Here is a 19,710-nt window from a genome sequence, read left to right on the forward strand (position 1 = left end):
CGCCGGGTTTACACCGGACACGGAAGCAACGCCGCCGCTCCGCGCTAATCCTTAGCGCGCCGGCACATGGTTGTTTACACCGGAAGCTGAAGCGGCGCATGGGAGTGGATTGGAGCCAGCTGTTATTTAAGGCTTGGTGCTGCGCTTACGAGTCGCTTCAGCGTCCGGTGTAAACCCGGCGTGAGGCAGATGTATCATTTAATGCATAACGTGTCTCACAACAAAGCGTCACTCACATGCGTCCGCAACTACCGTATAACCCTCAGTATATGCGCAGCGCAAGCACATTGAATTACCGTATATGACATTAACAACATCCAAATAATGCACTTTTTTTTTACCGTGGTATCGAAATTGGCATCGAGAATCGTGTTATTTTACTGGTATTGGCACAGACTACTGAATTTTTGGTATCGTGACACCCCTAGTCTGTGGTTCTGTTTCCTGTTTCCTGTTCTGTTCTTCACGACTTTACATCTGATCTCTGAACTCTTGATTTCCTTCCTGTTTTGATCCTGAATAGATTTTTTTTGTCAATTTCCAAAGTTTAGAAAATGAAACATTTAATTTTGATCGTTTTCGTGACGTTTTTCACGAGGAAACAAACATCCGAGGTTTTCACTTCACGTCACAGATATAAATTAAATGTCTCTTTAGAAGAATCTCTTACCTTTCTCTCTTTTTCTCTGTCTTCCCTCCCTTCACGCATGGACTTCTTGTATCTTCTTCACCTTCTCCTCCTCTTCCTCTTCTTTTACCCCAAACATCTCATCCATCCATCTTCTCAATAAACCACCACCCCCCCCCCATTCCCTAACAGCTCACCACCTCTCTCCTCAAGCTCTCAAATGGAGGGAGTACCGCCGGCGGAACCCACTGGGGCTGGAGAGGCTCTCCGGCGTGGGATCGTCCGTCCTGTCCGTCAGCACTGACACCCGGAGGGGCGGGGGGGCGCGGCCTGCCAGGCGCAACGTGTTCGATTTCCCAGCGGCGCCCGGCGGCTACACGCTGGGACGGATCAATGGTGCCAATTGTCTTATTGTCAGAATTATGAGGATTTATAAAAGTGTTTTTTTCCTCCACGTCAAACCTGCAGATCCTGAACATGCTTCTCATGCTTCGACTCGATGTGTGTTGATGTTGAGTTGTGTCTTATTGTGTGTTTACGTGTGTGTCTCCGCAGTCGGCCAATCAGCTAAGCTGCAGCAGAGCTACACCGACTTCCTGCCGGATTATTTCTCCATGACCGAGAAGCCGCCGGAGGAGTTCTGCCTCTCGCCCGACGCCTCCTCTTCATCGTCCTCCCGCTCTTCCTCACAGACCCACATCACTGTGGACCTGTCGCTGAAGAGAGGTGACGCCCTGCTGCTCGGTTATAAATCCTCTCTCTATATATGTTTATGTATATATTAGGGCTGGGCAAGTTAACTCGTTTTAATCGAGTTAACTCATCACTTATTTAACTCAGACAATTATTTTATCTCGCATTAACTCAGGTTTGATTATTTATTGTTTTATTGTGAAAGTCAGGCTTTTATTTTGTGAAAGTCTGTTGCTGGCTGCTGCGGAACCGGAAAAAAGAAAATAATTGGCGGATAAACAACCATGGATAAGGCTACGGAGCTTTTGCATGGCCATTTTCATTTTAAAGTCCTTCCAGACGGCGGAGTCGACAGAACCAAAGTTATTTGTAGCCACTGCCAAGGTGAATTTTCTTATCACCGGAGTACTTCCAGTCTAAAATATCACCTGAATGCAAAACACACAGTTGATATCAGCAAATCACTCAACGAAACAGTGAGTGGAGCAGGGAGGAGTATACATTTTTCATAACGAAGAGGATAACATTAATGCCCTGCCAGTGGCATTGAGCTTTAACTTTGTATTTGCTTTGATAACATTGTTAAGTTGAGATTTACACTGAATATTTTATTTAACTGCCACTGTATTAAATGCTGATGTTAAAAGTGTTTGCACAACAAATGTTATGGCACTTTCGTTCATATGGCAGAACATTGAAAATAAAATTGCGCTATACACTACTTTTTAATTCATTATTGGATTTGGCGTATACAAATGCGATTAATCGTGATTAATCAGGGAAATCATGCGATTAATCGCGATTAAAACTTTTAATCGTTTCCCAGCCCTAATATATATATATATATATAGTGTAAGTTCATTCACTCAGCGACTCTGTATTTGCGACTCGTTCTCTTTCTTCGACGACGACAACTTTTCCACATGAGCTTATAGAAGCGAAGGAATTTAATCACTTTATCAAAATAATGTAAAGTTCAGAAAAATAAGTTCCTACTAAAAGAAGTGGTTGAACTTCATCCTGATTGAACTCAAGCCTTCAGATTAGTACGACACTAGTGCAGAGTTATATATACAGTCCAAGACTAAAAAGGCTATTTCTGTATCACTACATTTATTTATTTATGTATTTCTGAGGTTTATAGTCGTGTGATTTTCTGATCAATTGCTTCTGTCTTGATATATCAGTTTTCTGATCTCAGCCGATATGAGCCTACTGCAGATATCTCATTATCTGTGATGGCGATATGAAAACTAGTTTTCTACAGAATAAATAATGCAGAAACGATTTTCAGTCACGTGATATCAGGTTATAAAGGTATTGATCGAGTGTGAAATCATAATAAGTTAAAGTTAAAATGACCAGAAAACAGATTTTCAGTGGTTGCTTCTATCTCTGACTCTCTCAGACGTTAGAAACGACCTTTAGTTGAATCTCTGTGGAGAATCGAATCCACCACACGCCACACGGTGCGGTGACTGTGCGGGTGTTTCACCAGAGAGCCGTCCTCTGTGTGAAGAGGCCACTCCACAGTGAGGAGAGTCATAAGAGTTCTGTTGAAGCAGCAGGGGGTCGTAAGACGTCCTTCATCATGAGGAGCATCCAGGTTTCACTCCCTCACTGCTGAAGTGTCCTCGAGCAAGACACCATTTACTGAACCTTTCTCACCCTGACTTCAGATACAACCTCCAAGAGCTGTGTTGTTATCCATCAGCAGCCAAGTGGCACAGTTTATTATAAATATATCGGTAACTTAATTTCTAGAAACTCCTTTCTTAAAATTTAGTTCATTCACTTTACCTGATTATAATTGTAGAGGTCAAAGGTTGAGATTCATGTTTTGATTTCCTCTCTCTCTCTCGTCAGCTTTGGTGAAAGCCGTGAACACAGCAGTGGATCTGATTGTGGCTCATTTCGGAACCAGCCGAGATCCAGACGTGAAGGTGAATGTTCGTCAATGGTTGATTAATTTTATTTAAAAGAAACAGTATTAGAATGATCGAGTTAAAAGCAGGTGAAGTGCAGAAATCTCACAGACAGATGGCGCCAGAACTCTTACCTGAGTTCCTCTTGTAGTCAGGGATATATGATTAAGATTAAGATACATTTTATTATCCCACACACATGCACAGACATGCGTGTGTTCATGTGTTTGAAGGAAAGATATTTACTTCAGGAGTATACTGCTATAACTATATCTTTATTACATTATTACACTCTTTTTATCTTATTATAACGGTGTTGTATCAGTGTCAGTGAATCTGTAACAGTCCCATCTTTTGTTGGGTTCATAATTGATCTATTTTATTTTGAAAGAACCAGGCAACAATCACAGATAAATCTCCTCCTGAGAAGAGCAGAGAAGCAGAATCAGAGAATCAGTGAATTCAATTTGTTTCTATCTTAAGCCTAAATGCAAAGTTCCATATCCTCACATGTCCCTTTACTTTCCCTGTCTCCCTCGTGATGTTTCTCCAGGCGAAGCTGGGGAACAGCTGGGTGAGTCCCAACGTGGGGCACCTGATCCTGAAGTACCTGTGCCCGGCCCTGCAGGACGTGCTGCAGGACGGCCTGAAGGCCTACGTGCTGGACCTGATCATCGGCCAGCGGCGCTGTCAGCCCTGGAGCCTGGTGGAGGCCTCCACTCAGCTGGGTGAGGAGCAGGAGATCTAAAGACCTGCGTTTCATGGGTTTCATGAATTCAACTAGAGAACAAGCAGCCTGTTGTGTGTGTGTGAGTCTCTCCGTTTGTCTCCGTCAGGCCCGTCCACTCGCGTCCTCCACAGCTTGTTCTCGAAGGTCAGCCAGTTCTCCGAGCTCAGCAGCCACAGCATGAGGATGAACTCCTTCATCTTCGGTCTGCTCAAGTGAGTCACTTCTCCTTACGGCAGTTTCCTCTTTCACTGGGAAAACCACTGAGAACCTGGAAGTTAGAATAATCAAGAAGTTCAGTCAAATGGTCAAAAGGATGTTTCTCAGTTCAGGACTTTCCTCCAGTGACCAGAGCAGGCGTTGTGTTTTAGGGTTGTGTGACTTTTTCACTCCTGTCAACACAATGTCACAAAAACACCCTGAGGGAATTTCCTCAGCTCAACTGATTACATTTTTGGTGGTAAAAGGTCAAAAGTTTAACCTTGTGAACACGTTATCTTAAAAACGCCTGAAGGGGATTCCCTTTAATATTTGGCACAGACGTCCACTTCATGTTGCCTCATGATGAACTGATAAGATTTGGGTGGTGAAAGGTCTCATTGGTTCCTGCTGTTATCTTTGTTTCATTCTGCAAAAGTTTTAATATTTGACTTATCGTCTATTCCAGCCTGAAGTCTTTGGAGTTCTGGTTCAATCACCTCTACACACATGAAGGTGAGATAACGTTGTTTATCATCTTCAAACATCTTGAGTCTCGAATCCACCTCTCATTCCTGTTTCTGTTTCCCTTTCCTCAGATATCATAGCGGCTCACTACAGCCCGTGGGGACTCCTCCCCCTGGCGCAGGGCGCCTGCCAGCCGCTCTTCGAGGAGCTGCTCCTCCTGCTGCAGCCGCTGTCGCTGCTCCCCTTCCACCTGGACCTCCTGTTCGAGCCGCACCTCCTCCAGAAGGGCCAGGAGCACCTGCGGCGCAAGGAGCAGCTGTGCTCTGCGGGTCAGAGCGTGGACCAGTCGGCTCGCTCCACCTTCCAGCTCATGAGAGGGTGGAGCACCACCGTGAGCGAGATGGTCCGAGACTCGAGCGGCGAGCTGAAGAAGGAGAGGGGGGTGCTGAGGCGGGAGGGAACGTGGCCGAGGATGGAAGGAGCCAAGTCCAGAAGGGAGGCGTGGGGGTTCAGGAAGGAGGGGGGGGCGACGGAGAGCACGACAGCCGGACCTGTGAGCAGACAGTCGAGCATGGAGGTCGGGTTCTCCAATCTGTGGAAGGAGAGGGGGATGAGTGAGGAGAGGGTGACGGGTGTGGGCCAGGAGAGAGAGGGAGAAGGGGAGGACGGACCAGAGAAGGACGAGAGGAAGAGTAGAGAGAGGGATCCAGCGGAGGAGGGGCGTCAGTGGCAGGACCGACAGGCCGGCTGGTGGTACCAGCTCATGCAGTCCTCCCAGGTCTACATCGACCAGTCCACCGAGAAGACCAAGTTCGTGAAGACCGAGAAGAGGAAGAGGTCGTCGGAGAGACGCCAGGCCCGGCTCCCGCCCACCAGGGAGGGCGTGGTGGAGGGGGCGGAGTCAAGCCAGGAAGGGGAGGGCGGCAGGAGCAGGAAGAGCAACAGCAGCTCCAGCGAGGAGTCGGGCGGATCCCGAGGGGGGAGACCCTCGTGGATGGGAAGCCCCCCGGAGTCTGTTCTCAACCAGGAGAAGGAGACGAAGTCTGTGGAGGTCCCGGGCCCCGGGGTCCCGGCTGCAGCTCGGGTGGAGAGCCCCCCCCAGGGGCAGGGCCTGCGTTGGGGGAGGCTCTTCGGAGCGAGTCTGGGTTCTCCGTCCAGAGCGGAGGCAGCTGAGCAGAGGCCGAGGAGTCAGAGGAGCAGGTGGGTTCAGATTCTGAAGAACTTTAATACAAAAGACATCAAATACCCAAGTTCACACATTATCTTCCACAAGTTACTGGAGAGAAGCAAAAGTGTTTTCCTGGGATTTGTTTCAGCTCTGATAAATAAAGACTAATCTTTAAACCTCAAGTCTCAACCTTAATCTAACTCTTCTTGTCCTTCGTCCCTCAGACCTCCGTCGGGTTGGCTCAGTCTGGACCTGTCCGTCCTCGACCTCGTGGCCCAGACGATCGGAGCCGGAGGCAGCGGGAAGAAGGCGGAGCCTCAGACTCCTCCCGCCCAGAACGTACACCCCCCACCGAGGTCGACTCGAGCACCTGAAGCCAAACGACAGCCTCTGTGGTGAGCGAGTCAGAAAGATTCAATATAAATAAGGTTTGATTGATCAAATATAAGGAGTTAAAGTTCATGTCATGTGGGAAGGTCGTTAAAGTGTCCACAAGTTGTTTAAAATTAAATTGACTTTCATCTTTTGGAAGGAATTTGCATTTTAAAGAACAGAGGTTCAGAAAAGAAAATATCCGTCACAGTTTCAGCCCAAAAACAGAGTTTAAATCACTAAAGAAAGGCAGTAAATTTGCAGAAGTCAGAAGCTTTGTTTAATCAGATGATGTGTTTAAGACTCATTTCTCATCTGTTCTCTCTTTGCTCCTCAGTGAAGTCCTGATCCATCAAACACGTGTTCCTCAACTCATCCAGTCTCATACTTCAGAATGAAGCTATAAAAACAATACAAGGAAGCTTTATTTTATGAAATAAAACAGATTTCATGGTTTTATTGTTTGTATATATTTCTTTTCATTATCATTTATCTTATTCTACAAGAGAAATGCAGTAAATTTGCAGAAGTGAGAAGCTTTGTTTAATCAGATGCAGTATAAATAAGGTTTGATTGATCAAATATAAGGACTTAAAGTTCATGTCATGTGGGAAGGTCGTTAAAGTGTCCACAAGTTGTTTAAAATTAAATTGACTTTCATCTTTTGGAAGGAATTCGCATTTTAAAGAACAGAGGTGCAGAAAAGAAAATATCCATCACAGTTTCAGCCCAAAAACTGAGTTTAAATCGCTAAAGAAATGCAGTAAATTTGCAGAAGTCAGAAGCTTTGTTTAATCAGATGCAGTATAAATAAGGTTTGATGGATCAAATATAAGGACTTAAAGTACATGTCATGTGGGAAGGTCGTTAAAGTGTCCACAAGTTGTTTAAAATTAAATTGACTTTCATCTTTTGGAAGGAATTTGCATTTTAAAGAACAGAGGTTCAGAAAAGAAAATATCCGTCACAGTTTCAGCCCAAAAACAGAGTTTAAATCACTAAAGAAATGCAGTAAATTTGCAGAAGTCAGAAGCTTTGTTTAATCAGATGCAGTATAAATAAGGTTTGATTGATCAAATATAAGGAGTTAAAGTTCATGTCATGTGGGAAGGTCGTTAAAGTGTCCACAAGTTGATTAAAATGAAATTTACTTTCATCTTTTGGAAGGAATTTGCATTTTAAAGAACAGAGGTGCAGAAAAGAAAATATCCGTCACCAGAGTTTAAATCCAACAAGACAAAGAAGAAATGCAGTAAATTTGCAGAATTCAGAAGCTTTGTTTGATGAGATGTGTTTAAGACTCCTCTCTCCGACTCTGAATCTAACGTCCTCTCTTTGCTCCTCAGTGAAGTCCGAGCTCTGTGCCACCACATCGCCACCGAGCCCGGCCAGCTGAGCTTCAACAAGGGCGACGTCCTGCTGGTCCTGAGCAAAGCGGATCCCGACTGGCTGCTCTGCTCCCTGGGCTCCACCCGGGGGCTGGTTCCCATCGTCTACGTCACCCTGAACTCCAACAGCATGGACGACAGCCAGGACGCCGCTGGCCTCTGCTGAGCCGCAGCCGAGGACGGAACAAACCAAGAGACGAAAGGCAAACACCTCCGGACACACGGGAAAACTGAAAATAAACCTATGACGATTGTTCAAACGTTGTACAGACATATGCAAGGGAAGCATGCAGCCTCAAACACGGACTCACGTCGACTCCGAGGCTTCATCCGAGACTCGTACGCATGCAAACATCCAAACAACCAAAAGACCCGATCAACAAACCGAACCCAAAGACTCTGGAAGACGCTCTCCTCTCTCTCAGCAGTGACACAAGTTTAAAAACCCGTGTGAACAGCATCCATCTTTACTTCCAACTTAACAAGGAGGGCCGACACTCGTATGATATATATATATATATATATGCTCTGCACCACTCCTAGCTGCACTTTGCCGTTCCGTCTTTACTTTCACCGGCTGTGCCGCTCTCCCAACACAGTTTGGTTTGATTTCCCGTCGCTTGCTTTCGCGCCGACTGACGACTTTAATTCACGTAGAATCGGCGAATCCTTATTCTTTAACTTTTTCAGGAGAAGATTGAAGGTGGTTGATGTAAAAGCAAAACTTGTTCCACATCTGCAGACGTGCAAGTTATTGTAATTATGATTATATCAGAGGATGAAACCTCGCTGCAGTGCTTTTAGACGCCTGATTAACTCGAGGGAAAGAGTTTTTTTATTCCCCATCTGTCGTCCCTGATCACTGCTCCTGTTTCTTTGGAGAAGAAGCGATGGATGTTTCTTCTTCCTCTCTGCTCATAGCCGGGTTGAGCAAATGGCTGATGTGGTTTCGGTGCATTTAAACTCTCTATCTCCCCCTGAAATCTGATCTCTAATCTAATCTGAAAACACGATCGAGCAAAATGCTTCAGTGCAGTTTGATCAGTCGGCCTTTTTTTGTAAATGCAAAGAGGCAAGTATCTAAATGGACAGAAAACAAGGGGAAGACGGAGCGGAGATGTCTTTGCACGTCACCCAAGGATGTTGTGTTTTCTCCCGTCTGTTCAACTACTGAACACGTTTCCTTGAAACTTGCTGGAAGGATGGAACGAGAAAGAACTAAATTTAGGGGCCGTTCCAGGATTTTTCTTTAACTTCCTTTAACATTGAAAAGTGTTTTTTGGTCCTTTTCATCAAGTCCCGAGCAATTACAGCAAGAGTTGTTAATCCTGGAAAAGCTGGCAAGGAATAATCAGTTGAAATTATCAGTTAGTGACGGGTACACCAGCCGATCATTTCACGGAACTCTCCTGAGTGTGATTCTGATTTTTGCTAATTCCTTTTGCATTTAGAAAAATGGGGTCGATGATCTTATTTATGCCTTAAAGCGCTTGAGGCCCAAACACTCGTCTTGACATTACAGTTTGTTTTATGCATACATCTAAGTGGATGTTTACTCTGGACTTCAGAGTGTAGTGGAGAATCAGAGGTGTATTCTGTGGTGATATATCTTTTGACGTCTAAAGGGAAACCCGTCCCGTGCTGGGACGTACACGGTGTAAAATGTGGCCTTAGGTTCCTAATGAGTTGACCGTAAAGTACAACTTAAGGCAATAGAGTGTAAACAGACGCCCGGTCCAAACATATTACACATTAGAAACAGGTGAAATCAATGTACATTTATTAAATAAATGAATGCTTGTGTAGTTTTTGAAAAACTTACATGGGATATAATTCTTCCAGTTTTTTTTTAATTTTTATTTTCCTTTTGGTTGCATTATTGTACAGTTTTTATTTTTATCTATAATTTCCCTTTTTTTTAAACATTGAATTTCACCAAAATGATTTTAATATTTAATTCTTGCTGAAGTGTAAATATATTTAAACCCTTCAGTGGTTAATTTCTGCCATAGATCTATATGTGTAAATGTTATTAATGCATTTTCTGTTTCATACAGGAAGCGAGTATAAGCTTTAGTTTCAGTGCTAACAACCTGCGGACTGGAAATAAGGAGTTGACACAGCTGGTGGTGAAAGAACCAATCACATCGTAGTGACGACACCAGAGAGACGAGAAGACAGATTTGCTTTTTGATTTGAGTCGTGAGTCGTCTGGTTTCTCTCGCTCTGTAAATACCGTCAGCGACCCTGCTCTTCTCTCTCTGTCCAGGATATAGGATGTGTACGACCTTATCAAACTACTGTGGATGTTCAATAACAAAGTGCTCACGTGATCACAAACCTGCTCCTGTGTCTTTTGTCCTCAACACACTCCACACAAAGCTTTTCACAGTTTGTTTGTTTGTTTGTCAGCAGAATTATTTAAAAACTACGTCACAGAATTCTATGAAACTTGGCGGGAAGATGGGATATGAACCAAGAAAGACTTGATGTTCTTATGAAGATGTAAAGCAAGAAATCACTAAACAGACATTAAATCAATCATTTCATCTCAAGCAGTGACGAAATCCAAAGAAAGCAAACTGAAAAATACAGATTATTTAATTTAGTTTCACCAACAAAGAACCAGAGACATCGGCAGGATTGACAGGAAACTCGTTTTATTCTGAAAATGTTCAACAATCATTTAAATCCATCCCAACACTCTGCAGCTGCCTGAGGAGTTCACTTCTTCACAGTTTGAGGAGCCGCACACTCACTCATTCACGTCTTTTATTACACATTCCCGGTTTTCTCAAACATAAATGCCCAAAATAAAATGTTTTAAAGTATAAAAAAATCTAAATTTTTAATTTATATTTTTGCCACTCGAGCAAAAATGTATGTTACAACACAAACATTGTACAAAAATAGAGAAATGGCTGTTTAGTATAAAAAGTAATTAATTATCAATATAATGCTTTATTATTTAAGTTGGTTTGAGTCCCTGACTCGGAGCGGCCCGAGGTCATCAAGGTGGCTGAAGGGGTCAGAGGTCAAGCTTGCTTCCCTTTGGCCGAGCGTTTGCTCTGTAAACAAAACAAAAACACAATAAATTCACCTGCAAAATTGTAAGTTTGCAGCTTTATTAAAACACTTGTCAGACTGTAGCTGTGAGGTGAGAGCAGCTGAGTTCCGGTACCTTGCAGATTCCCTTGCAGCGTTCCTTCTGGCGGTCCACGTGGCTCATCACCTTGTGGACCCAGGGTTCGTGGGCGGGGGCACAAAGACTCCGGCCGCGTCTGGTCAGCAGGCTGCAAGGACACCAGGTTTTTTAGGTCAGGTGGATGAAACCCCCCCTACACCCCCCTGGTGGTTAAACCCACAGATATGAACACTAGATATCTCGGCCGCGTTGCCGGCCAACGGAGACGGACGTCACCACATGGCGGCCATCTTGCTACGGGGCAGCTCTCTCACCCATAACATTGTGTTGGTAGTGGTAAATAACCATAACTTGCTCAATTTTCAACCGATTTTGAAACGGTCTGGTTTGTTATAAACGTCAGAGATGTAGATATGACACTGTGTACTTATGAATAATTATGTTATTTTCTAAAAAAAAAAAAAAAAATTTATGCAGTGTCATAACTACATCTCTGACGTTTATAACAAACCAGACCGTTTCAAAATCGGTTGAAAATTGAGCAAGTTATGGTTATTTACAACTACCAACACAATGTTATGGGTGAGAGAGCCTCCCGCAACAAGATGGCCGCCATGTGGTGACGTCCGGCTCCGTCGAGCGAGATATCTAGTCTTTATATATATCTATGGTTAAACCTGTTAAACACAGACTGAACTCACATGGTGGCGTCGATGGAGCAGCCGTGTCCTTTGATCTGATGACCGTAGTCCACGATCAGTCGCCGGTCGATCGGCTTGTTCCTGACGCTCAGGCAGCAGTCCATCGGGATCTGAGCCAAAGTCACTGAACCACAGAGAAGAGGAGATTAGTCTGAGTTTCAACCTGTAAGATGAGTTATAGCTTCATCCCTCTGTGAGCTCAGGGGGTCGTTGTTCCTCCTCAACAACGTTCACACTGCTGTTGAACACAGAGGAGGAGTCACTTTGTGTTAGATCCATTGTAAGTAACACACAAAGCTGACGTTATGAAATTCAAACCATTTATACAACCGGTATTTAGATGCAGAAGCTCTTTTGTTTATGAGGTTTGTGAAGGTGTGTGTGTATTTTAATGAGATTGGTCATAACACACAGTTTCAAAACATACTCAAATATATTTTGCAGCTTATATTCAGTGTCTTTCACTAATTGTTTGTCCTCTGCCTCTTAAAAGCAAATTTTTAATGATTAAAATGCATCGATTGTTCTACTTAAAATACAATAAAAAAGTTTTAAATTCTTGCTCTAATGTTTAAAAAGCATTTTAAAGCATTGTTAAAACTATCTTGAGAGAGTTGCAATAATTAGCCGATCCATCAATTTATCTAAAAACTGTATTGGCTCCAAAAGTCTGAGAAGGAAATTAGTCAGTAAATTGCTCAAGGGCACAGTGTCGGGACACACACACACACACACACACACACACACACATTGTCACTTGTAATTCAGAGTTAAACTTGAACTTCCACCTACAGCTCTACTGAACAGAGGGAAACACCGGCAGCTTCTCTCTGCAGCCTCAGAGGGTTTAAAAGTAATCATCATTATTACAACCTAATGTTTATTCATACTTAACTCAGAAATATGTTTCTTCATATTAAAATTAATTTGATTTCTGTCTGGTTTTACTCAGATTAAAAGTAAGTGGGTGTAAGATGTGAAGGGAAGCAGAGGAAGCAGCTGCTTGTTTCTGGAGCCGTTCCCAGTGGATTTGTTTGGATCCTTCACATCCTGTTATCTCTGTAAACACACAACTTAAGACGATTTCACGGGTCTTTTCACCGCTTCGGAGCGATGAGAAGATAAAAGCGTTAATGTGTAATAAAAAAAGATGAGCCTCACCTGAGCAGTAGCAGGTGATGAAGAAGATGCAGAAGAAGAGTTTGGCGTCGACCGAAGGAGCCATGGCTGGAAGCTGAGGTGGTGAAGTCGTCCCTGAGGCTCGGTGGTGACAGACTGGTTGTGTGTCAGTGTTTATATACACAACGCTGTCCACTTTGTTTCACTTTTAATATCACAGGCCACTCCTCTGACCCCCCCTCCCTCTTGAATCTCACCACCAGTCCAACTCAGGGCTTGACCTCCTCCCACCAAGCAGGGAAAAGTCCCTCTTTTCTTTTATCAGTTCCCAGCCTTTGTCAAACAGGCTCGGCTGCTCGGAGGTAACGGGAAACGTTTGACACGCGGGTCACAAACACACTAATCTCTGAACACACACACACACACACAACACTTTCTGATTTAACCCTCCGGTGACCACCCGTCCCCAATGTGATTTCCTCAGGTCAGGTTTGTGATTTCCAACCCCACCTGGAGAACTTAGATTTAGGGCTGGGCAAGTTAACTCGTTTTAATCGAGTTAACTCAAGTGATGAGTTAACTCTTGTGATTGTTTATCCGCCAATTATTTTTCATTTTTCCTGTTCTGCAGCAGTCAGCAACAGACTTTCACAAAATAAAAGCCTGACTTTCACAATAAAACAATAAATAATCAAACCTGAGTTAATGGGAGATAAAATAATTAATCGAGTTAACTCATCACCTGAGTTAACTCGATTAAATGAGTTAACTTGCCCAGCCCTACTTAGATATGAATAACAAACGTTTGAATAAGTTGCACTGTGGCAGATCATGGACTGTTGAGTCCAGGCCCCCCCAAGGAGCAGACAGACAGGTTATTGGTTATAGGGCACCACTGACACAGGAGCAGACAGGACATCACCTATGAGCTCAGGAACACATGTCAGCAGGGACCCATGACTAAAGGAAAAGACAAATCATGAGTGTGGACGGACATCTCATGATCCGGGTGGACGCGAGCCAGGACATTGTTTGTGTTGCTGGGCAGGGGCGTTGCAAAAGGGTGGGCAAGGTGGCTCACTGCCCGCTGGCTCTGGTCAGCAGGGTCTCCATCGGGAGCCATGTTCAATGTCCTTGAAAAAGTCCAGACTACCCGGTTGATTGCATCAGAACCTGGATCCAGTGGAAGCTATCGGCTCGGGGACAGGAGCAGACAGATCCGTTTGAATGAGCTGCAGCCTGAAGGCTCGTTAGAGGCCGTGACGCAGTCTGGTGGATAAATGTTATCAGATCTAAATATAAAGGTAAAGATTACGCCACTGGAACCTTTGCAGGGAACTTGTTGGTGACTCAGAAATCTGTCGCACAGGCTCGGTGGTTTCACCAGAAATGAAACAGAACAAAACTCTGTAGAAGAAACTCTTCCCATGTTGATTTACTCCCACGTGAAAGACAAGCGACAGCAGCGACAGCAGTGGAACTGATTCCACAACATTTGCATAGTGTGTCTGTATTTGTGGAAGTGCTGAGCAGTTGTGTCTTTGTGTTGACATAACCTTCACCAATATCTAATTTGCTCTCTATCACATTCACATTCACTTCTTTGACATCTTTATTGCATCACCAGAGTAAATATTTAACTGTGTTCATTAACGAGTTCAGAGCCTCTGCAGAGAAACTTTCTGTTTCTTGTAAATCGCTCTGGACGTTTGCCCGCTGTGTTTACTCTCTCGGATTTTCCCGGCTCAACCAGTTACAGGAAAAACTGGCTGGAAACCAGAGAGTAACTGATCCAAGTGTGACATCCTGCCAAGTGTTGAAATGAGCACAGAGAGTTTCGTCTTCCCCGAGGTTGAGGTCAGGCATTAATAATAATTATTATAATTGCAATATTATTACGTGCAAACATGTCAAATGTGGAGCCAACAACATCTTGGTTCTAGGGCTTGAGTAAGATTTAACGAGACAGAAGTCATAATATTAAAAGACTAAAGACGTAAATGAACGAGAATAAAGTTCCTAATGTAACAAGAAAAAAGTCATAATATCAAAAGAATAATGTCGGGATTTAAAAAGAGTATTTGTACAACAGTAGGGTCGTAATTTAATTGTAAAAAGTTATAATATTACGAGAATAAAGTTGTCATTTAACGAGAAAAGTTGTATTGTTCCAAGAATAAAGTCAGAATTTAATAAGAAAGAAGTTATAATATTACAAGGATAAAGTAGTGATTTAACAAGAGTATTACTACAACAATAAGGTCGTAATCTATTTGTAAAAAGTTATATAATAACAAGAATAAAGTCGTCATTTAACAAGAAAAAGTTGCATTATTCCAAGAATAAAGTCAGAATTTAATAAGAAAGAAGTTATAGTATTACAAGAATAAAGTGAGTATTATTACAACAATAAAGTCGTAATAAAATTTTAAAAAGTTATAATACTACAAGAATAAATTCCTCATTAGATAAATACATTCAAAGTTCAATGAAAAAAAATCATGATATTACAAGAATTAGGTTGTAATCTAATAATGAAGAAGATGTATTTACAAGAATCAATATCAAGTGTTTCATTATGTGTGAAACTTATCCTGAAGTATTATTTAACAAGACACTGACCTTCTCACAGTCTCTGAGTGTAACTTTATTCCTGTAATTTCTTTTTTCCCTAGGTGTGGCCGTAACAATCCATTAAATAAAACAGCTGAAATGGATCTTATACCGTGAAAACAAAACTATTCATCATGAGTACTTTTGCTTTTAGTCGAGGGGCTTTTTGGCTGTGCTGTCAGAGCCCACGTGCATTGTGGGAGAATCCCACAGGAAGCCGGGGTCATCTAACAATATGACTCTTGTGTCTGTGAGCTCGGAACACTGTCCCGTCGGGAGAAGGTCGAGTGGCTGGAAGAACTTTCTGTCGTCTTAAGTCTAATATTTCACCAACAGTTTAATGTGAAGAAAAAGAAGAATGAATTTTGTTAAAGGATTTGAATTCAGTTAAATTTATAGACTCATGTAAATGCAGAAGCACTTTTGTTTATGAGGTTATTAAAAGTACATGCTGTGTTTGCGTGTGTGTGTGTGTTTATTTTAATGAGAATGGTCATAACACACAGTTTCAAAACAGCTTATTTTCAGAGTTTATCTCTAATTCTTTGGCCTCTGCCTCTCAAAAAGCAAATTTTTAATGATTAAAATGCATCGATAGAGTGTAAAATACAATAAAAAAGTTTTTAATTCTTGCTCTAATGTTTAAAAAGCATTTGATCGAGCAAATGATCGAGTTTAAGAGTCAGACTTGGACTCTTATCCAGCACCCACGCCTCAATTCTATGTTACATTAACACACATAACAGTATATTGCATATTGCACATCAACATTTCTCTCCTGTTTTGCATTTTACTTTTTATTTAACTTTTTATATCCTTTATATTTTTGTTTTGTTTTATATACAGTTATTTCTTTCTTATGTGAAGTACTTATTGTGTTTTAATGCTTTATGTTAAATGTATGCACCTATTTACCAAAGAAAATTCCAGGTAGGTGTAAACCTACTTGGCAATAAATCCTTTCTGATTCTGATTCTGATTCTGATTTTTGTCAAATGACTTTGATTAAACACTGAAGTGCAGCAGCTGATTCCTGCTTCAAGCTCAGAGCTCATATCTGCTGCTTGGCAACAAGGTGATGATGTTTCAAGGAAAGTCGGAAAACTAGACGTTGGAGATTGATACCAAACTTTATTGTAAAATAATAATACAACACAAAAATCTTCACAATACTTTGTACAAGTTATTTCTCAAACAGCAAATAACGTAACTTTCTACTTTCATATGGGAATGAAATGAGTTTTACAGAGAAGAAACACAACTGTACAATAAACCAGTGTCTGGAATCACTGCCATGGAGGCTCACACAATACATCATCATTAATATGACTGAACAATATTCAGTCGGATCTGCTGCAGCTGTTCTGCTCGTCTCGTGCAGTGGTTTCCCGGTCGAGGGGTCGAGACCCCCCAGGAGGAGGGGGGGCACTTAGAGCCGAGTCGCAACATGATTTACATTAGTCTAATAAAAGTATTTTAGCCATTGTTGTTACAAAAGATAAACAAATATTAGTTAACTTAGAAATAAATTAACTCCAATGTGATTATGAGAGATCGGTGAGCACATGAGTTGCAGCAGGACAATTTACAGCATCACAGAGAACAAAGCTCCAATAAATAGATGGAAGAGATGGAAATGAATCTTGTTCTTCAGTTCTCATCTGTTTCCCAGAGTGCACTTCTCCGCCTGCCTGCAAAACAAGATGTGCAGCGAGTCGTTAGCAGATGCAAGAAACACTTTGTGCACTTTTTGTTTGTAAAGTTGAGCTAATTTTTGATTTTTACCTCATTACTTCTGTGCCTTTCTGTTGTTATCCAGATGTTTGATGTGAGCTTTCACCCATTTGTTCTTCTTGAGCGGCTCGCTGGGGTGGACGATGCAGATGGTGTTTGCCGTCTTTGTAATGAACCTGAAAACGGAAAACAATCATTAATGGAAGGACATTGAAAAACACTGAAAAGTACTGTGACTTTTCCTTTAGCTGATGTGTAAACATTGTGTATCTTTACTTACACAGTAGCACTGATGTCACAGCCCTCCCCGGCTATCTGCAGCTTGTAGGTGGAAATCCTTATCAGCGGGAAGAACTTGTCCGTGGTCTTCAGACAACAATCCACCGCAACTTCAGCTGCAAAGAAGAAAGAGAATCTAATTCACTGAGGGTTCGGGGGGGGTTAAAGAAACAGACGCATGCAATGATACATTCAAATCTTTAAATCGACCCCATGCAACCTGCAGTCAGAGCTAAAACACGAGCAGCTAACATTGTCTCTCTGTGTCTTACCTCGTGCAAACCCAGTGCACATGAGGCCCAGCAGGAGCAGAGCTGCAGCAAGTCGAGAGGCCATGTCTTCGTAGGAGTGAGTTCAGGTTCAGAGACTCTTCAGTTCAGGAGAGAAGCTGCTGCTGCTGTGTGGAGAAGGGAAGAGCAGCAGGCACCTTTTATACAGGTGTGCAAGTGAAAATGAAAGTGTGATCGGGACACTGACTGGAAGTCGTTGGGGCGCGTGCCCGGGCGGCCGCCTCTGAACTCCCACGCTCCTCTGGGTTCCTCGCCAACATCTTCCGGTCGCTCTTGTCAGATTTTCGCCCTGAGGCCGATTATCTAGTAACGTGAAATTAAAAATACCTGCCACGCTTTACGCAATCCAACTTTCCATGAAACTGACACGGTGCGTTACGGATGAGCACGAGCAGGATGGAGGAGAAACATTCAATATCATGTGCAGCTTTACGACCATGTGACTCATTCCTATTATCAGTGTAATTAGTTTATTATTAGTTTACTGTCTCACATAAATTATTTTATTACTATTGTTAATTCTATGGGCACCGGTTCTACATTTACTCTGCTTACCCTTTATATCTTTACCTAAAATACCCTTTATTTTAAAAATGTTACTTAAAATACACTTTTTATATATATGTTTTTTATTATCACTTATATTTATTCAATATATTAATACTCCATGGTTTTATAGCGTTGCACTCTGCTGTATATTGTTGCTGTAATCCTTGATCAAACTGGCACAAGGGTTTTCTTTGGGCTTAATAGAGTCAATCATATCATATATCATATCATATCATATCATATCATATCATATCATATCATATCATATCATATCATACCGTACTGTACTGTATCATTCTCAAAACCTTTTCACTATTTTGTGACTCAATTAACTGCAAAGATGATCTGAAATGTCCTCTTCAGTGAAAGTGAAGTGCGTTGGTTTCTCATTTACCTGTAATCTCCCTCAGTCAGAGTTTATACCTCATTTAAATTCACTAGATCCAGACTTTCCTCTTTGTATTTGGACCAATTTGCATTAACTCATAGACATTATTCCTCTAAACGACCTTCAAAAAACAAATCGGGCCCCTAATCCACAACCACACTAGAATGTGAGGGTCTCTCTCTCTCCCTCTCACCTCGGGGCAGTCGCCTGTTCTTCACACACATCTTTGATTCGTCCTCTTTCTGATGAGTGTGATGAATCACATGACGCAATCATAGAACTACATAGAAATCTGAAGTTTGTTCAGTAAACCCTGATATTTAATCTTCATCTACATCGTTTCCTACATTTTTTGAGTTGATATCAGTGCAGAGTGGGAATTTTTACACCTGTGTGTGCACGCTCCCGAGTCGTCGATGTCAATCTGTGAGTGTGGGAGTTGTTGAGCAACAGCAGAGAAACTTCTTTCAGCCAGAAGTCTTTACCTATTGCCAAGACATGAGATAGTAACCGTTATCACGCTGAAACAGGACGAGTGAGGTTCAACTTGGATTTCCCGACAGCCTGTCAGTAAGTTTCTGAATGAAAGGACAGGAATTCATATCAATATCAGTCTCGTTTCTGATCCTATTATTCCATTCCATCGAATCTAATCATCTAAGTTGAGTCACGTGATGAACCCACACTTGACCTCTGTTTTCATCTGTTTCTTTATTTGTCTGTTAGCAGCATTACAAAAACCTTACTGGACAGATCACATTGAAACTGGCTGGAGGGATGTCGAGACTCTTCGACTCTTTGCAAAGAATCAGAATCAGCTCAGAAATGTCCGGAGCTTTTAGGTGCAGGTGGTGAAGCAGGATTTAACGTCTTGATTCCTCAGCAGACATCACATGCTTTGTGTTTTTTTTACAGAACATCCACAATGACATTTGTCCTCGTCAACAAAACCTCTCTGGACATCTTCTTTGGAAACGAGATGAGGAAACAAGAGGACGAGTGTGAACTGCGTCTTCCCCATGAGCAGAACTGACCTTCTCCTTTACACATTTTCACATGTTGAGTAAGAGCGAATGTTGTGTTCCTCTTTTTAAAAAAAGGAGTACGGGACAAAGCGTTCATTCTGCTCTAGGGGAAGCTGCAGAGAAATGTTACTTCACATAAACAACTCACTTTCTTTTACAATTGACCCAAAATCGTTATAGTTTGTAGGTTTTTTTAGTCGTGAACACATTTCAACCCCCTCACATGACCCTGAAACCCCAGTGTGAGAGCAACCTGCACGTCCTGAAGCTGTGAGCAAGACCATGCTCGTAATCAGACTC

The 19,710-nt window shown here is 42.3% G+C and overlaps 3 protein-coding genes across 4 annotated transcripts in view; 1 reads left to right on the forward strand and 2 right to left on the reverse strand.

The window, feature by feature from the left end:
- rusc2 (RUN and SH3 domain containing 2) overlaps positions 1-9,907 on the forward strand; it is a 35,076-nt gene extending 25,169 nt beyond the window's left edge. For both annotated transcript variants that reach the window (XM_061070982.1, XM_061070981.1), the window contains exons 5-12: positions 1,184-1,354; positions 3,188-3,264; positions 3,800-3,974; positions 4,083-4,188; positions 4,641-4,687; positions 4,771-5,839; positions 6,032-6,202; positions 7,526-9,907. In XM_061070982.1, coding sequence (XP_060926965.1) covers positions 1,184-1,354; positions 3,188-3,264; positions 3,800-3,974; positions 4,083-4,188; positions 4,641-4,687; positions 4,771-5,839; positions 6,032-6,202; positions 7,526-7,733 — 2,024 coding nt within the window. In that variant the 3' untranslated portion in view covers positions 7,734-9,907. The remainder of the gene's footprint in view (positions 1-1,183; positions 1,355-3,187; positions 3,265-3,799; positions 3,975-4,082; positions 4,189-4,640; positions 4,688-4,770; positions 5,840-6,031; positions 6,203-7,525) is intronic.
- Positions 9,908-10,210: 303 nt separating this feature from the next.
- Positions 10,211-12,716, reverse strand: LOC133001631 (C-C motif chemokine 19-like). The gene is made up of 4 exons (XM_061071252.1): positions 12,575-12,716; positions 11,414-11,537; positions 10,749-10,860; positions 10,211-10,635 (listed from the first exon to the last, which is right to left on the reverse strand). The coding sequence occupies exons 1-4, from the start codon at positions 12,636-12,638 to the stop codon at positions 10,603-10,605; spliced, it is 333 nt and encodes a 110-aa protein (XP_060927235.1). The 5' UTR covers positions 12,639-12,716; the 3' UTR covers positions 10,211-10,602.
- A 3,597-nt stretch (positions 12,717-16,313) lies between these two features.
- On the reverse strand, positions 16,314-17,544 carry LOC133002272 (C-C motif chemokine 20-like). Its single transcript, XM_061072051.1, has 4 exons — positions 17,431-17,544; positions 17,160-17,274; positions 16,931-17,055; positions 16,314-16,836 (listed from the first exon to the last, which is right to left on the reverse strand). Exons 1-3 carry the CDS (start codon positions 17,492-17,494, stop codon positions 16,935-16,937), a joined length of 300 nt encoding a protein of 99 aa, XP_060928034.1. The 5' UTR covers positions 17,495-17,544; the 3' UTR covers positions 16,314-16,836; positions 16,931-16,934.
- Between the last annotated feature and the right edge of the window lie 2,166 nt (positions 17,545-19,710).

Source organism: Limanda limanda, chromosome 5, assembly GCF_963576545.1.
Source record: "Limanda limanda chromosome 5, fLimLim1.1, whole genome shotgun sequence".
In the NCBI taxonomy this organism is placed as follows: Eukaryota; Metazoa; Chordata; class Actinopteri; order Pleuronectiformes; family Pleuronectidae; genus Limanda; species Limanda limanda.

Excerpts from the sequence above, each read along its gene's own strand:
- LOC133001631 (XM_061071252.1), bottom strand. The coding sequence starts at position 12,638 with ATGGCTCCTTCGGTCGACGCCAAACTCTTCTTCTGCATCTTCTTCATC. Across the intron at positions 11,538-12,574 it reads CATCACCTGCTACTGCTCAG|TGACTTTGGCTCAGATCCCG; the intron begins GTGAGGCTCATC and ends TCTGTGGTTCAG. Across the intron at positions 10,861-11,413 it reads TGCTCCATCGACGCCACCAT|CCTGCTGACCAGACGCGGCC; the intron begins GTGAGTTCAGTC and ends GTGTCCTTGCAG.
- LOC133002272 (XM_061072051.1), bottom strand. The coding sequence starts at position 17,494 with ATGGCCTCTCGACTTGCTGCAGCTCTGCTCCTGCTGGGCCTCATGTGC. Across the intron at positions 17,275-17,430 it reads GTGCACTGGGTTTGCACGAG|CTGAAGTTGCGGTGGATTGT; the intron begins GTAAGACACAGA and ends TCTTCTTTGCAG. Across the intron at positions 17,056-17,159 it reads TGTGACATCAGTGCTACTGT|GTTCATTACAAAGACGGCAA; the intron begins GTAAGTAAAGAT and ends TTCCGTTTTCAG.